The sequence below is a fragment of the Talpa europaea genome (genome assembly GCF_964194135.1).
Source record: "Talpa europaea genome assembly, chromosome: 11".
NCBI lineage: Eukaryota > Metazoa > Chordata > Mammalia > Eulipotyphla > Talpidae > Talpa > Talpa europaea.
Genome location: NC_140078.1, coordinates 96,516,647 through 96,539,287, shown reverse-complemented (window position 1 = coordinate 96,539,287; position 22,641 = coordinate 96,516,647). Strand labels below are relative to the sequence as shown.

The window sequence follows — 22,641 nt, the reverse complement described above, 5'->3', positions numbered from 1 at the left end:
CAAATAGTTTTTTCACCTCTTTCATGTTCTTCATGAAAGGCCAATTTGGTCTGAGTGTGTCCTCCTGGACCCCCATTTGAGGCCCTGCCGTCACTTTCCCAAACCCCCAGTGACTTGGCCTCTCTGGGCCGCGGCCACCAGCCTTTCTCAGATCTAGAAAAGGGGTGACTTCCCCATCCCTTCTGAGTCTGGCTCCTGCCTGCTTTTCTTCCTTCTGCTTCCATTCTTCATTCCCTTCATAAGTCTCTGCCTCTGGCCTGCCTGAGACTGCCCTGACCCCATGTCTCTCTCACCAAGACTTGCTTCCCCCTGACCGGGGCCTCCTGGGGTTCCTAATGGGGTCTTTTCATCTCTTTCATGGTTTTCAACTTCCTAATGGTCTCCCCGGGCATCCGAATGGGGGGTCTTTGCCTCCAGCCTGAGGACGGCCTCGGCCAGTGCCCTGGCTCCAGGGCAGAAATAGGGCTGGGGCGGAAATGAGCAGCAGAAACCAGAGAATGACTTTTCCAGGCCCTGACTTCAAGAACTGCCTGGCGAGGAGCTGGCAGAGAAGCTCTGCCCAGGTTCCTTCTGGGTGGGAGCCGTGGCGAGAGGAGCTCTTTGAGGAGACTTTTAGGGAGTTAAGCTTCGTGAGCAGAGGCTAGAGCCTTCAGTCCCGACCCCGATGCCAGTTTCCAGGATTAGAGAGCGCGTGCTCACTGGCACGAGTCCCCTGCCCCACGGCTTGTCCCTGTCCCTCTCTGGGAAGTGCTGACCCTGTGGGAGTCTCCTTCAGGGCCTTGGTCCACGTTGGGCAAGGCTAGAATTTTCTTCCAGCCTCAGACCTGTAGCAGAGCTTGACATCTCTTCTCCAGAAGCCCTGTGGTTTGAGGCCCAAAGTGCCAAACAAGATCAAGAGATGATTCTAGAAGGGGGCTCTGGGCCACCAGGACAAACCCCGAGAGAGAAACGATCTTCCAGTATCTGCCTTTGTGGGCGGCCCTGTCCACAGCTGGACCCCGCCTGGCCGAGGTGCAAGTGCGGGCGATCTGGCTCTCTTTCCCTTTTCTTAGCAAACAGCCTGTTTGTGGGGACATTCTTGGTAGGGAAGGACTGACCACCATAAGCGGGGAGGGGCTGCAGAGCCGGGTGCCAGGCAGCATGGTCCACCCATCAGCAATTCAACACTCCCATGGAGAGCAGGGGTATTTCCACCTTCACTGACCACACATGGAAACAGGCTTCAGAGAGATCAGGTAATAATCTCAACATCCGGCCAGGAAAAGATGGCAAAGCATTGGCTGTTTACCCCATTCCAAGTGGCTCCCTGCCACCCTTCGTCACTCTAGTTAATATTTTATACCACTTATCATTTTCTGAAATCCTGTTGCGCGCCTGTTACCCCCACTACAGCAGGGCAGCAGGGGCCCGATCCAATTTGCTGCTGCTCAGGACCTGGCACACAGTAGGCCCTCAATAAATATTTGTTGAATGAATGAGATGGGGTTCAAACCTAGACTGGCCTGGCTGCCCGTTGCAGCACTAACCTCTGTGGTTAGTGTGCGCCCTGGACCCTCCGGGAGAGCAGGCAGGGCTCACAGGGACTGTGGCACCTTTAAAAAACCCAGTGGAAAGCCTACTGTGACCTTTGCAAGGCTCTCAGAATTTTCTTTCAACTCTTAATTGCTTGTCCGGTCTCGGGGGCCTGAAATTCTCTACTAGTCAAGAGCAGGTTAACAGCTGCCTGGAGACTTTCTTCCTGAGGTGAGGTGCAGAACCTCCAAGTTAGGGAGACTCTGCTCCCTAACTGTCATTATCCAAGGCGGGGGGCTACTCAGACTGGGCAGTGGCTGAAGGACTGGCTACTGCAGATGACCACCTGCCCTCAGGCCCAGCCACCACCTTCTCCTGTCTGGCCTGCTGCTGCCTCCCCACAGTTCAATGCGGTACGTTCCCCACTTCGAGGCACCAAGGGTAGCCCTTTAAAAGGTGCCCCAGAGCTTGTGACTCTCTTGCTCAAAACCCCTCAGGCTCCCATCCCCCAGGCCCTGAAGCCCTGCTGACCTCTTCGACTTTATCTCCCCACACCCCACCCTCCCTTCAGCCTCCCGGCAGGCACCCACCCTGGCAGGCACCCACCCTGCGTGGATACACTGGGTGCCGGTGCCGCTAGTCTGCCAGCCTGAACCCCCGTCCCAACTCGTCGACTCTTGATCTCCACTAGGCTCCTTGAAGCCTGTCATCCTGATTCCTTTTCTCCTAAGTTTCTCTAAGTGTCTTTTATTATATCTGTCCCCTGTCTCCAAGACCTTGTCTGTCTCATGTAGCCCTGACTGATGAGGATGTAGGAACTGGAATCTAACTCTTGGCTTCTTCAGGACTCATGTGCATTTGTAAAAGGAAACAAAAAAAATCCAACCAAATGGACCCCTAATCTGGAGCCTGACATAAGTGGTTCTCAAAAAATGCGTTCCTTTCCTTTCTTCCCCTCTAATAACTTGAAAGAGGTGGCCCTTGAGGAGTGTGGGATGGGGTGCAAAGGGTCCTTATACCCTGCTGTGTCCTCTTGTCTGTTCTGCCCCCCTCCCCCCTTACACGAAGAAGCCGAGGTCCAAAGAGGCTAGACCTCATCTGTCCAGAGGGGGCTCTTGCACGGGAAGGGGATAGAAGGCTGTTGGTCCCCCAGAGCCTCAGCCCCAGCCCTAGGCAGAGGCCTGACATCTAACTGCATTCTGGACCTGCCCATTTTGCACCTGCAGCCCACAGAAAATCAAAAAAGCCTCAGAGGGGGTCTCCCTGTTGCTAGATCTTTACAGTCCACTGTTTTCACAGAAACTCTATGGGGGTCCTACCATCCCTGCTGAAACAGTCCAGGGTTTCCCATTACACTTAGAATAAAATCCCGGTATCTCTCTGGCCCAGAGACCCAGTGTGATGTGGGTGGTGCCAGTCTCATCCCCCTTCACTGCTGGCTGGCCGGCCCCACTGCAGCCCTTGCTCCACTGTCCCCTCTCTTCGGAGACTTTCACGGCCCTGTGCCTTCTTGCCAATATTACCTCCTCAGGGGAGCCTTCCCTAAAACATCCAATTTTAAGAGGGTACCCCCCCCCCATTGTTCACCATCACTTTTCCATGTTTTTCTTCATAGCACTTATCACCACCTGGAGTTTTTGCATTTCTGTCTTAGTCTCTGGCCCACCCAAGAAGGTCAGCTTGTCTGACTTAGGTATCGAGTGCCCTCTCTGTAACTGGCACACAGTAGATGCTCAATAAACGTTTGAATAAATGCAAAAGGCCCTCAGGGAGAACAGAGAACAGAGACTTGGCTTGGTCTTTCCTACCCAAGGTAGTAAAGTCCGTGTCTGGAGAGGCCCGGGGTGAGGAAAGAGCATCTCTGCTTAGACAGCACCTTTCCCAGCCCTCCCGCGCGCGAGCTTCGCATTTCTGAGGCCACTTCACCGTCGTGAGGGAGCAGCCTTGGCAAGAGGGAGCCTGTGCTGTGGGAGCCTCTCCACACCCCAGCTGCGCGCTCCCCCAGGAGAGGGCACAACGCGCTCCAGCCGTGGTCTTGGGGCCTCTTTTGTGTCGGGGAGCAGGGGCGGCCCCCCGGAAAGGGGGGAATTTTCAGCCCCGGGTTAAAAAGGCCCCAAGAGGACGCTGCGAAGGCCGGGTAAGTGAAGAGCGCGGCGGGGCTGGCGGTCCTGGGAGCCGTGGAGGAGAAGGGGCCCCGGCGTCCTCCCGGGAGTTACTCGGTGCTCGCCCCGGGAGCTTTCGGACCTTCTCTAAGTCAGGGGGACGCAGAGGTCGGGTCCCCGCTCTTGCCACTGCCAGCTCAGCCCCCGCCCCCCGAGGACGGGAGCGGGGCAGCCCGCGATCCCGCCGGCCTCCGGGCGGTGCTCCCGGCTCCGCGGCACAGCCCGTCCGCCCGGCGCCCCTCGCGCCCGCCCCGCGGCTCCCCAACGGTCGGCGCCGCCGGGCGGGCAGGGCGCGCGGGCAGAGCGCACGCGGCGGCGGCGCGGGGGGAACTGCCGGCCCGGCCGTTGGGAGTTGGGCGCGCGCCCCGCCCCGCCCCGCATCCCCATGGAGACGCGCCCCGCGCCCCGCAGGGGCGGCTCCAGCTTCTCGCGCCTTTTCTGGGCTCGGAGGGTGGGGGGTGGGCAGCGTCCCCAGCACTGGCAGACGATGGAGCCGCCACACACCGACGGGCTGCCAGGCTCCCTCTCATGGAGGGTAAATCGGGCTCCCTGGTGGCGCAAGGGGTCGTCCGGCACCGTCAAGCCAGCGCCGGCCCGGCCCGGCCCGGGAGCCGACCCCGAGGCGCAGGCCTCTCCGGCCCCGCCCGCTGCGCCCCTCAGCGTGTTCCCGGGGGTCTGTTCCGCCTCCCCCGCGCGCTCTGGTGAATCCCTTCACGTTCCCCGCCCCCCGCCCCGGCCCCCATCCCAGGCCTTGTGTGCGTGAATAATCTTCAAGACAAATGCACGACTGACCGTGAGGAAGCACGCGATGCGGCGGCACTGAGTGTTGTACACCACCATTTCCAGAACCTTCCATCATTCTCAAGCTGTGCCAACTAAACAGTAACCCTCGAGTCCCCTCTCCTTACCTCGACTCTACATTTGGTCTCTGATTTTTCCTCTAAGGGGTACTTCATATAAGTGGAATCATACAACATTTAAACCTGGGTCAGGCACATCTTTGAGTAGCTCACGGAGTCCCAGCTTTCAGCTCTTTTGAGCATCCACCTAGGAGTGTAGTTGCTGGATCACATGGTAACTTTAACTTTTTGAGGAATGGCCGAACTACCGTCCACAAGTTGCACACACTTTACATTCCCTTCAGCAAGGCACAGGGTTCCAATTTCCCTACATCCAATAATTTTTTTTTTAAGATTGATTTATTTATGCACACAAGAGCTGGGATACAGGCCAGAGGTGCGGGGGGTGAGAGGATTCACCAGAGACAGAGTGGGGAACAGAACAGGCAGATCGACTGAAATACACTGCTGAGGGGAGCATCGGGCGAGACAGGAGAGGTCTGCTGCGCCATGTGGGTTGCACCCTGGCCGGCCAGGGATCAAACTAGTGCAGCAGACTGTGGATTGCTTCATAGTGAGGTGCTTAACCCCTTGTGCCACCAGGGAGGCCCGCCAATAATATTTTGTTTGCATAACAGACATGCTAATGGATAGTGAAGAGGTTTGGATTTACATTCCCCAGATGACATAAGGAGCATCTTTCCATGTGCGAGCATCTTTCCATGTGCGTATTGACCACATGTGTATGTTCTTTGGAGAAATGCCTATTCAAGTCCTTTGAACATTTTTGAATTACATGTGTTACTGAGTTATATAGATCTTTATATATTCTGGTATTAATCCCTTACAGATAACGATTTACAGGTATTCCCTCCCATTCTGTGGGTCATATTTTCATTCTTGACAGTGTCCTTTGGTACTTTTGATAGGGTCCAGTTTACCTACTTTTTCCTTTTGATACCTGTACTTTTGGTGTCATATTTTAAAAAAATGCTAAATCTAGTCTCATAAAGCTTTCCTGCTGTTTTCTTTGAAGGGCTTTTATAATTTTAACTTAGAATGGGGGCAAAATTAGGCATCCTTAGAGTGATTGCCTGAGCATATTAGCCAGGTAAATTCAGCCATAAACATTCAAGTAAGCAAGTGCTTACTGAGAGTTTGGGCAAGTTAGGATGAGTCTAATTTGTGGTAATGAATATATCTTAGTGTAAGCTTAGTCACAATCACTTGATTTATGTAAGTCCTAATTACATGTTAGTGTAAACAAAGATGGACTTAAGCAGTGCTAAGTATATCTCTAGGGCACATCCTTAATGTGAGGCAGAGTGAATTAGCATGAATCTAATTAGTGCTATTGGAAAGCATTGTTACTATGCAAACAAAGTCACTTTCAGGCATTCTACTCAAAGGGAAACCTCACTGCTGGTTAGTGTTAACTAATGTGGAAATCTGCAATGCAACACACATAAATCTCAAAGATAATTTTACTGAGAGGTAGAAACTTGGATCAACCTGAATAGGAGTTTGGATAAGTATTCTTACTACTGCAGCAAACTCAGTCCTGAGCAACTTTTAGCTTGTTGGAGCAAATTGAGATAAAGCATAGCAATACACGTTCACACAGTGAGACAGAACAAGTTTGGATCAAACTAAGAAATACTGTGGAAACAAATTTGTTACTGCAACAAATTCACACCTTCTCAAAAGTAACTTGCTGTTAGAACAACCTAGGGAGTACTGAAAAGAATGCTTTAGTGCAAACAAACTCAATCCCAGACATTCTTTTCAAAAGCAAATCCTTATTGCTTATTGGAGAAATTGACTTGTTTCTCTCAAAAGCACATGCTTAAGGTGAATCGAAGTAGGAATTAAATTAAAAAAAGGTACCTGGTTAGTGAAAAGGTTCAGTTTCAGTCATTATTTGCTGTGGATAAAGCAAATCTAGACATGGTGTGTACATAATTCCAGGTGTATAAGATAGAAATCAAGCTCAGACACTGGGCTGGGATATTGTTTGTTGGAGAGTAAGGATGTCAAGGTAGGGTTATGCTACCCTGAAGGGCTTCTAAGTAGGGTCAAATTTAAGGTCATCTCAGGGGAACCAAGCGACAAGATGAGGGTGAAGTTCAAGTCCAGGTTTAAAATCAGGCCAAGCTATGAATTAGATTAGATCATGGTGGCTTACAAGGTGTTATTCAAGCTCATCAGATGAGACAGGCCAATGTCAGGATGATCATCAGCTTTAGGATCAGGGTAGAGAGAGATCAGAGGTCAAGGTCCACTTCCATGTCATACTCAAGGCTGGGACCAGAGGAACACAAGCTAGTATGTAAAGATGAGCATCACAGAGGGTCCACAAACCATGGCCTAGTCCCTGGGCCCCCTGTTGGAGAGGACTCCACACTGCTGGAGACCAAACATGAAATGGATTAAGCCCAGCCTACGGAGTTGGGTCAGATTCTTAAAGCCATCCCCACAACCAGTGGTGAAGCTGAGGTTGTGAGCTTCCAAGAATGCTATTTTTTAAAAAACATTAAATATGAGTTAAGAGCAGGCACAAGAAACCAATGGAGAATCCTGACAAATGGAAATGTAGAAAAGCATAGCAAAGCAGGACTCAAGAGCCAATCAAAGAGGTACTTTTGCAAAACCTACTCACACCGACTGAAACAATTTTATAAAATGGGTTCTAGGTAGCAGCTATTCAGTTCCAGCTAGTGACTTTTAATACTGGAATACAAGACCCCACTGCTAAGTCTCTCTTGTGTGAAAAACCAGAAATCCACAACTATGTGATATCTAACTGTGAGCAACTAGATCTATTAAAAATCAAAATAACACAAGGGCTAAGTTACAGTTATACTTACAGGCTACGCATAGCCCATAGGTCACCAGCAGTTTGTGGCTGCTCCTCTATGAGGACAATGCTTTCTGTTTGGGGTTCCTATTTACCTCCCCCAACACTTCATTCAAAAAAAACAGTAACTAGGGACAGGTTTTTGTGCTGATTTTTCACGTGAGAGAGACTTAGCAGTGGGGCCTTGTATTCCAGTATATAAGTCACTAGCTGGAAATGAATAGGTGCGACCTAGAACCAATTTTATAAAATTTGTTTCAGTCAAAAACCAAAAACTATGGGGCTATGAGAAGCCTTTCTGCCTCAAAGCCCCGCACCTGCCCAGTTATGAAGGGCTCTTCTGCTTGATGAAGCATGGCTCTGATTACCTAACATGGTCTCTACTGAGCCAAGGGTCTGGAAGAAGGAAAAAAGACAGGGCAAAAGCAGATCATCTTTGTTCTTGTTACATTTTATTGGCATCACGCTCATCTCTTTACAGAAGAACTCGGCCCACACCCTAGAATGCAGACCTCTGGAAAAGGGGAAGTGCTCCATTAAGCAAGCTACAATGTAGGGGCAGATCCTAGGGAGGCGGCAAAACTGCTGCCGGATTCCATACCAAAGAAACAGGTTAATCAATGAGGCGCAATCCTGGGCCATCGAGGGGAAAAAGAGAAAAAGGTTTGCTAACCTAAGGATACCACAACCTTGAAAAGGAGTGCCTTCTAGAACAAAGGTAAAATCACTAAGGACAGGTCTGTTAGGAGTTTCCTTTCCCGCTTACAAGTAGGATGCTGATCTAACAGGGGTGTTTTGAAGTGTGGAGCAGGAAAAAAAAAAAAAGAAAAATGAATTTTAATTTCTGAAACAACAGCCATTTATCCATTGCACATACCACTGTATTATGCAAATCAACCTTCTGGAAAATTTAGATACAGCAGGGAACTAGACAGTTTCCCCCCTGGAGAGATGAAAAGCTTTTTGGCTCTTAAGTCTTTGATAAAAGGCGTACATAATTCTTGTGTCTACTGTACAGAATACTGCCTCTAGCTGGATTTCTGAATTCTGAGTTGCTAACAATCTGCAATCCAGTCAGGGTTCAACCCTCCATCTTATATGCCTGCATTATAGGACTTAAACACATAATCCAAGAATTTCTTACACTAATTTATACATTTTTAATTGGTTGCATATATTAACATGTACTATAAGATTTTTTTCTAAGAAGCATTACATAATAAATGGATACTGTAAAAAGATCTGATTAGTTAAAAGTAACAAGCATTAACAGATACATACAAAACTCAGCCTGATCAGACTGGGTGTGAGCCTGTAATGAAGCATGGGGCACCAGCCTTCCCAAGTGGCAGCCTTCACGGTGGGGGGGGGGGGTCGGGGGAAGGGGTAAAAAGATCACAAGACCGTTAAAAAAATCAGGTAACTAATCAGACACAGATTAACTGTAAACAGTTCTCTCTCTCCAGTGGACAAAAAGAATAAGCTTCTGATGCCAACTCCACACCAGAGCGATTTCTACAGTGGGCTGTCCTGCCGCATGCCAGGCCGACGTGGTGGACAGACCCCAACGGAGCCATCGTGGGTATGGACTGGAGTCTGTCTGCTTGTGTCAGGTCTGTGTGTGTGCACTGTGTGTGTGCTGTGTGGAGGGGTTTCTTTTGGCAACTGGAAAGGAGAGATCACTTTATGTTCTGTTTGGAAGAGGAGAGGGGCTTGTGTTGGAAGGCCTAAGTGTGTTCTTGGTCTGTGAAGGACTCTGTGCTCTGCTTTCACTGCCCCTTCAGCAACTGCAGCTCTCCGTGGAGGCCTTGGCCCGGTCATTCTTATCCAGTTTGATGGGTTCAGGGAATTCATTGTACAGCTCCACCTCCGTTTCCTGGACAGGGAGAGAAAGGGTCATTACTCAAGGCATGGAAGCATTCCTACACTCCGCTCCAGTCCTGAGTGGCACCTGGCTCGGTGGGTGCCGATCATGGGGGCAGACAGAGCAAAGAAGGGAGGGCTCTGGCAGGGTTGCTCAACCCTGAAAGGCTGAGCAAGAGAGGAAGACAGGTTTTGTGATATGCCCCGGGGATCCTGAAGAGAAAAATGAGCAGGAAGAGTAACAACAGACAGTGAGCAGGAAGGACAGAATCCAACTCACATTTGCCATCAGATGGCGGGGCTGGGGCCCTGTCAGCTCACAGATGCTTTCTGTATGGGCCGCCTAGGAAATCAGACCTTACGTGGCCTGGATTTTGGACAACCCTTATTTAACATTTCTACAAGGTCACTAGTTACCCTCTCAGTTCCCAAAACAGCCCTCCAGTTTCCTATTTGCCACTCGTTTTTCTGACTGGGGGTCCATTTTCTCTTCTTTCAGAGGTTTAGGAGAATTCGGTCTGCAAATGCAGCACGCTAAGAAACCAGCTGCGGGTGAATTTTATCATGCTCTGGGGAGAGAGGTCACAGGCAGTGTGGTCAATTTAAAAGGATGTCTGCTTTCTAGTGAAGGTCGGGTTTCTACCTCCCATCTGTACTTCAACATTGAGCACCTGCGTGCCAGGAAATGCTCCAGTGCCTGGAGGTAAAGCAGGGAATGTTGCTATTCATTAAAAGCTTTCTAGGAAAAGTGATTCTATTCACAATTGTTACAAAAACAAAAATATTCTATGAATACATAATTTACAGTATAGTTTGTTGAAGAAGAACTCAGAATTCCAGAACATTTTTTTATCATGAAAAAGAGAACCCTGTGCCCACAGCAGCCACCACTCCACCCCCCAAGATCTCGGCAACCACTTGTCTACTTTCTGCCACAAAAGACTTATCTATTCTGGACATTTCAGTTGATGGACATTTGGGTTATTTCCACTTTTTTGCTCCTATGAATAATGCTGCTAGAACACTCATGAGTAAGTTTTTGTGTGAACAAGTTTTCATTTTGCTTGGGTATACAGAGTATAACTGCTGAGTCATATGGAAACTCTATGTTTACATTTTTAAGGAATGGCCTATTTGCCAAAGTGACTGCACCATTTTTACATCCCCATCAGCACCTAGAAATATATTTAATATGAAAGGCAAAGGTTGTGAAAAATTTTAAGATCCTAGTGAAGGATTTAAAATAAAAAACAAAACCAAACCGGGCCTCCCGGGTGGTGCAAGGGGTTAAGACGCAACCTATGAAGCTATCCGCAGCCACTGCAGCAGGAGTTCGATCCCCGGTCAGGAGCTACCCACATGGCACAGCAGACCTTTCCTGACTCGCCCACTGCTCCCCTCACCAGTGTATTCCAGTAAGTCTGTCTGTTCTGTTCCCCTGTCTGTCTCTGGTGAATTCTCTCACCCCCCACACCTTTGGCCTGTACCCAGTTCTTATATGCATAAATAAATCTTTAAAATAAAATAAAACAAAACAACAAACACAAGACCTGAAATGATAGCTGTTATGTTTAACTCACCCTCCCTCAAGTGGCTATATTTGGATAAAGAAATTAAGGTTAAATCAGCCCTGGGGGTCTCCCTGGTGGTGCAGGGGTTAAAGTCTCAGCACTATGAAGCTATTGCCAACCACTGCAGCATGCGTTTGATCCCCCGCCACCAGGAGACCCACATGGCGAAGCATGTCTCATCAACTGCTCCCCTCAGCAGTGTATTTCAGTAGATCTACCTGTTCTGCTCCCCACTCTGTCTCTGGTGAACCCCCTCACTGCCACACCCCCCTGCACCTCTGTCCTACACCCCCAGTTCTTCTATGCATAAATAAATAAAAATAAATCTTTAAAAATAAATGAATGAGGGACTCCCTGGTGGCGCAAGGCCTTAAGATGCAACCTATGAAGCTGTCTGCAGCCTCTGCAGCACGAGATTGTTCCCTGGCAAGGGAGCTACCCACATGGCACAGCAGACGTCTCCTGACTCACCCGCTGCTCCCCTCAGCAGTGTACTTTGGTCAATCTGCCTGTTCTGTTCCCCACTCTGTCTCTGGTGAAGCCTATCACACACCCCCCACACCTCTGACCTGAACCCCAGTTCTTATATGCATAAATAAATAAATCTTTTTAAAAATAAATAAATGACAGGATTAGTCATATGTGAGACGCCAGAGAGCTTGTGCGTGCTCACTCACGGTGTGTGAGTCTGTGTGCACACACATCCATAAAGGAAAGGCTATGAGGATACAGGAAGAAGGGGGTAGTGTGCAAGCTGGGAAGAGAGCCGCTTCACTAGAAAAAATAATTTGCTGGCAACCTAATTGTGGACTTCTGGCCTCTTGAACTGTGAAGAAATAAATGTCTGTTGTTTAATCCACCCAATCTGCAGTCATTTGTTATAGAAGCCAGAGCTGACTAATATAACAGCTATAATGCAATGGCAGTCAGGATCTCAATAGGGTTTTATTTTGGGATTAATGGAACTCTGATTCCAAATGGAAAATGCACCAAAATAGCAGCAACAACAACAAAAAACACAAAAAAGAGTAGTGAAGGGAAACGTCTTACCAGAATTAAGACCATAAAATTGAAAACAGTCAAGTCAGGATGATCCAGGCAAGGAACACACACACCCACTAAAACAGTTTGGGGAGACCAGAACTAGATCCCAGTAACACGGACATTTAATACAACAAAGGTAATATTTCAGTCCAACAGGGAAAGCGGTTTAACCACTAGCTGCTAATTGAAACAACTGGTTCTCCCTCTAAAAGAAAAAGGAAAACCCCTCTGATAAAAACCAAAATAAATTCCAGTTCAATGAGACAACATGTAATCCACACACAGGAAACCCAGAAATTTTAAATGGCATAATTGACTAAAACTGCCTTTTCTCCTTCTTTTTTTAATGCCTAAGACTATTTCACCAGATGGCAGAGTTGGAAAAACTCAATTGCAATGCAGGTGAGGTTCATGTCAATTCACAAGGAGCTCAGGGAAAATACTGGGTGTCTACGCCAGTGCGGTATACTGCCGTCTGCAGCAGAGGAAGCACGAAGTGCCAAGCCTGAGGAAAGAGGGCTGAGAGGACCAGCAGCTGTGAAGGTGACTGCTACACACCTGAAGACCACAGGGTGTCGGTGGAGTTAGAGATGAGGCCACTGCTTGCTGGCAGAATGGTTATAGAGGACTCTGGAGCAACGCTGCCCTTGGGGAAAGGGATGTGGCATCATCTCTCAACAAGGCACATATACCTTTCAATCTAACAATCCTACTCCTGAGGCTAGCTCACAGAAATGAAGACATCATAATAAAGCTATAGGGAGAGCAACAGACAGGAAAACTCCAATACCAGTCAACAGATAACTGGTGAAAAACCACTCCCTACACAGATTTTGATTCCCATGCAATTTATATTAGGAAATCCACTAGGTTATTCATCTAGCTGTGAGGGTGGGCTAAAAGGAGAGGGGAAAGTCCTCTCACCCCCTGCATCTCTGGCCTGTACCCCAGCTCTTGTATGCATAAATAAATAAATAAATCTTTAAAAAAAAAAAAAAAAAAAAAAGCCCCAGGTCTGCTGCTTGGTCACTTTCTTACCACTGTTATCAATGTATCTAAGAGGGACTTCCTTCCATAAACCTAGGTTTCTGTAGCTAGCAGAAGCTGCCTGGCCCTTTACAGCCACCAGGCATGTGCTCCTTCAAATGTTCTCTACATCCACCTGATGTGTACCTCACCTGCACCCCACCCCAGCACACACATATGGACCACCACAGGGCACTAACAACCCTGGTCTACCTTGCCTTAACTCAAGGGCCTCAATGTGCTGAATCAAGAGACTTTAATTAATTCAAGTGTACCAACAAGTAACTGTTTTAGAGAAGATGCAGGAAAATTTATTCTCGGCATACATTAGTCAAGCTAATGTGTCTGGTGATTAGATGTAACCATTTATGAGAACGACAAAAGTCAGTCCATCTCACCTAATCTCTACAAGTTGTCTGTAAAGCAGGTGTTCTTATTTTGCTGCTGAGAGGATGGAGGCACAGATGTGATGAAAAAAAAAAACTTTATCTAAGGATGAGGACTGGAGGTGGGATCTGGATACAAATTTCTCCCTCCGTAAATAGAAGGAACTATCTGACCAGGGTTTCCTAATGGCCTGATCTTCCAGTAAGCTTGCACAGAATTAAGAACAAACCCAGTCAAAAAGGGTGGCACCAGTTCAAGTCTTCCCTGCCTCTTTATCTTTTAGATGATTCTCAAACAAGTGTCATTTCCGGAAGTTAACTTCCCAGATAAACATAGTTTTTCTGGCTACATGGGAAGAGTCAGCTTGGAAAGAAGATTCAGGACAAGGAAATCAGGCAGAAACTGTGCCGATGGTCAATCACCAGAGGGAGCCAGACAGTTGTCAGAGACCCACCTGTTTAAGTGCATTCCGTGCAATCGTCTGAAACGCTTGCTCCACGTTGATGGCCTCCTTGGCACTGGTCTCAAAGTAGGGAATGTTGTTTTTGCTGTAGCACCAGGCCTGTGCCCGCTTTGTGGCCACCTGGAAGAAAAAGCAGGGCGCATGGGTGTTCATAACAGAGCTAGTACCGCTAGCCACCCGGACCTCAGAATCAGCCCCCACCCCCTTCCATGTAACCTGCATTACCTGCAGGGGGCAGACATAGCAGAGAGGCCCTAGAGGGGAGGGAGAGAGCTGCAGACCCATTCAAGGACACCTAGTGGGGCTGTGTAGTATAGTTAGGACGCAAGCCCAGACTCTCACCTACACTTACACATCTGACCTTAACCTACATTTATCAGCAACATGTAAAGGGAAAAGTCAGCCCAGTAAGAAATGAATCTTCTCTTCTGGGGCCTCAGAGGTCCAAACGCCTGGCAGCTTGACCTTGAAGTCTGCAGTCCCTTCCATGCTGCTGCTAACATTACATCACCTGTGCTACACAGCCTGTCACCACAGAATTCTGCAGCTGTCACTGGCACCCCTGCCTCTCATACTGTAATTCCTTCCCTCGCCTAAATCACTTAGGAAAAGAGAAAAAAGGCCAGCAGAAAAAACTCTGGCTATAATTAATCAAAGTGGCTGTGTTCCTGAGAGAAATGTTATTTGAGCGTAAACAAGAGCAACTTTACCTGAAGCAATCTTTGGCACACGTGGAGATCCAAACCAGTCCTTAGGTGCTGAGTGGGCACCTGAGAAGGAAGGAACCTAACTCCTTTCTTTCAAGTCAGAAAGAGAACTGAGGCGCAGAGGGCAAAGGCAGGGGCCCAAAGCCACAGCTGGCTGGGGGCCTCCTGGGTCCGGACTCTCCAAGGCAGCTGGCCCAAACGTGCACCTTCAGAGCCTCGTCAGACATGGCACACACTGCAGACATGCCAAGCAGCCAAGTACTGGCCCTCGAGGCAGCTGCTTTTTACCAAATCAGAGCTAAAAACAGCACCTGTCACCTGAAAGTCAGCGGCTGCTTTTAAAAGAAGGCCCATTCTAAGACTCAGTAATCATACTAATATATGCTTCCTGCCATCACTAGCACTTACTTGTCTGTTTTCGAGGTCAATCTTGTTTCCCAACACAACGAAGGGGAAGTTTTCCGGATCACGGGGACTGGCCTGAATGAGAAACTCATCCCTCCAGCTATCAAGGGTTTTGAAGGTATTGGGGGCAGTCACGTCAAACACCAGGACGCAGCAGTCTGCACCTCTGTAGAAGGCCACGCCAAGAGACTGGAACCGTTCCTGTCCTGCTGTGTCCCAGATCTGTGTGAGACAAAGCATTTATTCCTGGAGGTGCTGCACGAAATGGGGTGCATGAGGGGCACACACAGACAAGTGACTTCAGTTCAGGAATTTCAACACCAGAGCATCCAAAACAACCCTGACTAAGAACTTGTCAGTGTGTGAGGAGGCTGACACGGAGTCTTGAATTTTGGGGTGTTAGATATCTTTGGTTTTTTTGATCCAGAAGGCCATATGGGAACACAGTTATGTAAAATTTAAGTTGTCTAAAACATGTCCCAAAATGTTTTCCAAAAGGAATACGAAAACATAACATGCAAACCCAGATGGTTTTGTTTACTCTTGGGGGCCAGTTCAAATGACATAGTGACAAACAGGAGCAGGAGCAGAGTTAGAACTTAAAAACTGTATAAAAGCCTGGAAATGGCAGCATTAGAGCCCCTTAAAGAACATCTATTAAAACAGTGTGACTGCAAAGACGAAACTCTGGCTCACAGACCAATCAGCCAAGAACAGGCCAAGGTAAGGACAGGCTGGAAGGAGCCATCTGTGGTCCCACTGTCAGTCAAGCAGAGTGTGCACATTTCAGCCTTTTGTTGAATAACGATTCCAAAAGCCCAAAGGTTACTTCCACCAGGGGCAGTTCTGAGAAACCCATTTTAGTTATTTCCTTCCTGCACAATCAGCACATGTCAGTCCCGGACAACATGATTGACGGGACAGACTAAGGAACACAGGTCTGAGGTCAGGATGCCGATCTTAGCAGCCCATTCCACTCTCAGGAAATGCGACCCACGACCTGCAAATATCACTTGGAAGTGGCTTTCTTTTCTTTGGTTGTTGTTGTTGTTTGTTTGTTTGTTTGTTTTTTAATTTTTTTTTTTTTAAATAGAGGCATGTTTTTATTTATTTATTTATTTGTTTGTTTGTTTGTTTGTTTTGTTTATACATGCACTGGGTACAGTCAGAAGCGCGGGAGGGTGAGAGAATTCACCAGAGCCAGAGCGGGGAGCAGAGCAGGCAGAAGGACCGAAGTACACTGCTGAGGGGAGCAGCGGGCGGCAGGAGAGGTCTGCGCGCCATGTGGGACCCTCCTCTGGTGGCCGGGGAGCAGCTGGGGATTGAACTGGCACTGCAGAGGCTGCAGGCAGCTTCGCAACCCAGCGCTCAACCGCTGCACCACCAGGGAGGCCTGGAAGCAGCTTTCTGAAACAGAATGTGTCCTAGTGGCCACTGGAGGTCAGTCCTGACTGCAGAAGCAGGCTATCATGAATGTCCACATGTTGCACGGCAGCGCTCAGACCACTGGGTAAAGAAAACAGCCAGTCAGAAGAACCAGAAGGCAGTGAGGAAGGGTGAAGGGCAATAAAACCAATTCAACGTCAGTTATTCTATCTGCAGGAGGACTATGTGCTGCGCTGTCCCAGTACAACAAGCAAAGTATGTTAAGTATAGAGAAAATGGGCTTGAGACTGCAGGTGCGAAGCAGCAGGGCTGGCAATGCTTGCCTTTGTGCTGCTTCAGTTTTCCAAAGCCCTATAGCAAGTAGGTAATTCTACGTGGAAAAACGAGCCTTTTCTCCTAAGAAGGGACCAACATGGAAGAGCAATCAACAATAACTTGGTCATAAAATATAGCAGACATAGGCAACTACTCTATAAAGAAAAAGCAGGGAAGAAAATTTTAAAAATAAATATAGGCTAAATTAAAACAAAATCTCATTAGAGAAGTAACATTACGTAAACAGTTGGATAAGCAGAACAAAGGCCACACATCCACCCACCCAACCCTGGCATCCTGAGATCATCATTAACTCATGGCTTATTCGAGGTGTGCACATCGGAGGGTTTTATGTAGATGAAATATCTTATACCACAGGTCAGTCTGCATGTTTGCCCATATCACCTCTGCAAAACACCACAACACACCCTGGCAACAGCCCACAACTTTATTGTTGCCCAACAAACTCAGAAAACCACTTCACTCCTGATTTTAAAAATATATATAGCTGCCAATTTTCTAAAATTATAAATAACTTAGTAATGAACATGGACACAGAACCTTTTCTACATTTTAGATTGAAAAGGTGAAAAGTTGGGGGGGGAGGTTATTCTTAAAGTTTCCAAAATTGGGCCTCCCTGGTGGCGCAGTGGTTGAGCGCTGGGTTGTGAAGCTGCTTGCAGCCTCTGCAGCGCCGGTTCGATCCCCGGCCACCGGGGAGGGGCCCACATGGCTCGCAGACCTCTCCTGCCACCCGCTGCTCCCCTCAGCAGTGTACTTTGTCCAGTCTGCATGCTCTGCTCTCCCCTCTGGCTCTGGTGAATTCTCTCACCCTCCCCACACTTCTGACTGTACCCAGTGCTTGTATAAATCAATCAATCAATCAATCAATCTTTGGGGGGGGGAAGCTTCCTAAATTAATTTATTTTTATTTATTTATGCATACAAGAACAAGGGTATAGGCCAGAGGTGCGGGGGGTGAGAGGATTCACCAGAGACAGAGTGGGGAACAGAACAGGTGGATCCACTGAGATACACTGCTGAGGGGAGACAGTAGAGGTCTGCCACACCACGTGGGTAGCTCCTTGGCTGGGGATCAAACTTGTGCTACAGGGGCTGCTGACAACTTCATAGTGCTGAGACTTAAGCCCTTGTGCCACCAGGGAAGTCCCCCAAATTAATTAATTTTTTTAAAAAGATGTATTTATTTATGCATACAACAACTGGGGTATAGGCCAGAGGTGCAGTGGGTGAGAGGATTCACCAGAGACAGAGTGGGGAGCACAACAGGCACTGACTGAAATACACTGCTGAAGGGAGCAGCGGGAGAGACAGGAGAGGTCTGCTACACCATGTGGGTAGCTCCCTGGCCGGCCGGAGATCGAACTCGTGCTTCAGAGGCTGCGGATAGCTTCACAGTGCTGTGCTTAACCCCTTGCTCCACCAGTGAGGCCCTCAACATGTACTTTTACTGGTCACTTAGTATACTTCAGTGACTGATTTTTTTCACTTCTTGAAGTCTAAGTTTTTAATATCCTCATTTTTTATAGTGATCTGTTTGTTATGGTATCTATTCCTTTTTTTAAAAGTCTAGTCATTGTGAACATTTTTTGTGGTACCTTATTTCCTCATGTGGCTATAAGCTCAACTTCTGTCCTGAGGTAGTAAGTGCTTCTATAGCTCAGTCTTTACTTTTTGCCAGGAGTGAACAGGATTTGTATTAAATTCTCCTGTACCTGCAGAGTATAAACGCAGAATCCACATACGAGCTTACTGGGACTGGGATTCTCCGGCAAAGAAGTAAAGAGACAAAGTCCAGGCCAATATTTCACACAAAAACTTTGCCACTTCCTTGGGTTGAGGTTTTTCATGTTGGTTTCACATCTTTCCAAGGTTTACATGAGTGTGAGTGTCTGTGCACGCCCCTTTTTCCAACAGTATTGTCTGTTCCAGCTTTCCCTCCTCTGTGTGAGCACATTCCCTGCCATATTGATTGACAAAACCCTAGTCCTTGTTATAAACTTGCAAATAACTACGGTAAGAGCCCTGAAACTTACTTCAGTTCCATCTTTCCTGTAATCTGGAAATTTCCTTTTCTGTCAACTTGGATTATTGAAACTTTGGTTATATTTCATTTAAAGATTTATTTTTATTTATTTATACATACGAGAGCTGGGGTGTAGGTCAGAGGTGTGAGGGGTGAGAGGATTCACTAGAGACAGAGTGGGGAGCAGTACAGGCAGATCTACTGAAATACATTGCTAAGGGGAGCAGTGGGTGAGACAGGAGAGGCCTGCTGCACCATGTGGGTCAGCTCCCTGACTGGGGCTCAAACTCATGCTGCAATGGTTGGCAACAGCTTGATAGCACTGAGATTTTATCCCCTGCACCACCAGGGAGAGTCTTGCTTTGGTTATATTTTAAACATGTCTATGTATGTGGTATGTGTATATGTGTGTGTGTCCCTATTAGGTCTGTCCTGGACATGTGATTCAAGTGTCCAGAGTCCTTTTACTCTGGGACCTTGTCACAGTTTGAGGTCAACACATAAAAACTTCTACCTGTAACCTGTATCATTCAATCACTGCAGTGAGCCCAGGGCTTACTAGGACGACAGTGGGATAAGGATTCTATTTGTCTCTAGAGGTTTACCCTCCTGTCATTTAATAGGAAGGAATAAGTGTTGTGGAGGAGTAATTTCAAAAGACAACATCTGGCTAAAAGTTGGAGACTTCAAGATGCTGGAAGTAGTGACATGGAAGAATAGGTTTGTATGAGCAGCACATGATCTGGAAGAACTGTCAGAAGAAAAAAGTAAGGGAAGAGTCTGTAGCCAGAACGTGAAAGTTTTCAAAAAGTCCTATGAAGGAATCTGTATTTCATTCTAACTGTTGAAAGTGAAGCCCTTGAAAAAATAAGGTGATACATGAAAAACCTAGACCTGCTTAACAGAAACAAAACTTTGGCAGCTACAGATAGGACAGATTAAAAGAAATCAGAAAACAGGGAAGATACTTTAATGGATGTTATAACCACCTAGAAGAGACACAAAGATTTTCTGGCCTAAAGCACGGAATACAGAGACTTATAGACTGCCAAATTTGGTAAATAAACAAACAAACAAGCAAACAGGAAGTCCAGTTAGATTTGAACTCTGGGAAACAAATTTTTTTTAGTATGTCTCATGCAATATTTGAGATGTACTTCTATAAAATATTTAAACATTTACAGAAAAATTATTTACTGTTTACCTGAAATTCTAGTTTAATGGAGTGTATTGTATTTTATCTAGTATACTACCTGGAGCCAATTATGCATGAATAGAATAGTGGGATCTGAAAATCAGGGAGGGAAAATGTCTAGCCATGAAATAAGGTTCATAGTGAATGAACTAACACAGGTTGGTTGGCAAAGTAGAAACATGTGCTTACCTGCATAGTAACTAGTCTGTCATCCACCATCACCTCCTTTGTCAGAAAGTCTGCTCCTATTGTGGCTTTGTACTGATTACTGAATTTCTTGTTCACATACTGGTTCATGAGTGATGTCTTACCAACTCTGAAATTGAAGAAAATCCACAAGTGTAAGTCAATTAGGAAGGAAATGAAAACTGATTGACATTTATAGCTCTGAAGGAACCTGCATGTCTTGAAAGAGAACAAGGAACTACCCTCACAACAGAGAGTGGTGCCAGCAAACTCCCCAGCATTACTCATTTGAGCATGTACTTTCTCTTGGGATAAAAATACAAGATACAGATGTGCGCCAGATGTTGAGAAGTTTCTTATTTGAAAAGCTGTTTTAGTACAGGCAACTCAGATGGTATAATTTTTCCCTCCAGAAGGATGCCAGCAAATAGTCTCCTTCTAAAAGAAGCTTCAGCAGTAAGATCACTCCACTATTCTAAAAATATCCCGCGGTTGCTATTTAGTACAAGGAAGTAATAACAGGAGGCCACTGGCTTTGAGCAGACTTCTATACCAGGCAGCCAACCTGCTGCTTCAACATTTAAAATCCAAAGCAGAAAAAGCAGCAATATAACAGTAAACTAGAATCTACCTCAACATAAGCTCCTGCAGGGATGTTTTTCAGTAGGAAAACTCCGCAGGAGTCAATCGTAATTTTTTTTAGTAATCAGGTCAGTGAGGGCAGGGCTAAAGAAAATACAAAAGCCTTCCTCAAAGTCAATGATTTTCTTTCCCACAAAGAAACATACTCATCTGCATACACAGAGGAACTAGAAGAAGATACATAGCTAAGGTGGTGTTCTTTAACCCAAGTTACCTGAATCAGAATGTCTAAAGGGAAAAAGTCATGAATCTTTAATTGAACAAGGGCCTGGTGATTCTTTTTAGGCAAGTCTGGGTATCACAGGCCTAACAGCAGAAACTTTCCATTCTGACCGCATATCAGTATCACCAGGAATGGGGGGTGGGGGCGGCAGCGAACAGGGAGAGGAAAAGGAGAACATGAGGAGAAGCAACCCAAGAGGAGGTGGGGAGGGGGAGAGAGTGTGAGTTTAAATTCCACCAACAAGACCTACATCTCCCTTCCCAAACACATTACTACCATTTTCAAAATCACATTTCCCTGCCTGCAAGTCAAAGGGATTGGACAAGATCATCTCTAAGCTTCCTCCAGTTCTGCTCCAAAATCCCTAGCTCCAAAACAACACAAAAAAAAAAAAGAAAGAAAAAAAAAAAAGAAAATTACCTGGATTAATCATAACCAAACCATCAATACTGGTTTTCAAAGAATTTGTTTTAAAATAATGAACAAGGTAATTTAAATGTGAAAGAAAAAGTTATGATTACTTTGCTGTGGTTCAATGTAAGTTCTATTAGAAATAATTTGTAAATTAGATTCTATTCTATAAAAAGTTTTAGTTATAAAGTTTCAATAAAATGAAAGTATTTATTAAAAAAAAAAAAAGTAATGGAGGTGACGGAAACAGCAGTAACAGCAGGAAATCACTTGCCTTTTATAAGCCAGATAAAAAACTTTGGAATAAACTTACTAATTTTGCATTATGTAGTGATTCTAGTCAAAGCTTTCAGAGGTCACTTCAGACATTGAGTCTGAAAAGCCTACCACATAATCTTCATTAGCTACTAAAGAGTTAGATTTTGGTTACTGGCAGATCTAGGATCAAAACCCAGTTCTCTTAGTCCAGGTTCTTTCAAACCCAGGGCTGAATCAGGCAGAGCAACAGCATGATTACTATACAGTGAACCCCAAACCCCACACCTGGTAGGTATGATGCCAATGGCAAAACATCTACATAAATGGAACCCCCTGATTCACAAGCTTGGAAAAAAAGGATTCCATGAAAGTATTATTAGTTGAGTTTAAATACTGAAGCTGTTTCACAACCCATGCCAAAAATCAGGGAACAAAGGGTTACAAAATAAAGCATCATTCAAAATTTCAGCTGTGCCCCCAAACAGCAGGTAGATCTAGGCCCCTAACATCACAGCTATTCAAAAAAGAAGTGGCAGACGTCAGCACGGACGGCATGGGCTCTAAAGAGGTGAAGTTTAAATCCAAGCCAATCTTTTTGGCTCAAATGTGTGAGAAACACTTACCCAGAATCTCCCAGGATGATAACCTTCAGCAACACTTTCTTCCTAGAGGTCATCCTTCAAACTAAATGAAGAAAGAAAACAGCACCGTTAGCACAATGGGAAGTGCCAAGGTGAACCACCTCTCTTGGCACACATACTGAAAGAGCCCCAAGTGCACTGTGCCCTGAGTCTCCCTGCTAGCAATTTCACTACCATTCAGGGGGTCCTTGACAATCATTAGAACTCTGGACCAAGAGTCAGGCGAAACGACATGGCACTTGTGGATTTATGCCCCAAATTACAGTAACAGTTTGTTCCTGTTTCGTTCAAGTCTCTGCTCAAATACCACTTCCTTGAGGATGGCTTTCTATCAAGTACCCCACCCTATCCCTATATGCACACTCTTCCCCTTTTGCCTCATTTTTTGTGGGTGCACTAACCACCACAGTACTCTCCCCTTATCCATGGGGGCTATATTCCAAGTCCCCGAGAGATTGGCTGAAACTAGATCTTACTGAACCCTACATACACTGTTTTCCC

General features: G+C 46.6%; 1 protein-coding gene across 1 annotated transcript; it reads right to left on the bottom strand.

Moving 5' to 3' along the window:
* Window positions 1-9,150: 9,150 nt before the first annotated feature.
* RAB7A (RAB7A, member RAS oncogene family) lies at window positions 9,151-22,175 on the bottom strand (the record flags this gene model as incomplete). The annotated part of the gene is made up of 5 exons (XM_084248022.1): window positions 9,151-9,246; window positions 13,716-13,844; window positions 14,840-15,058; window positions 19,969-20,095; window positions 22,123-22,175. 5 exons carry the CDS (start codon window positions 22,173-22,175, stop codon window positions 9,151-9,153), a joined length of 624 nt encoding a protein of 207 aa, XP_084104148.1.
* Window positions 22,176-22,641: the final 466 nt, after the last annotated feature.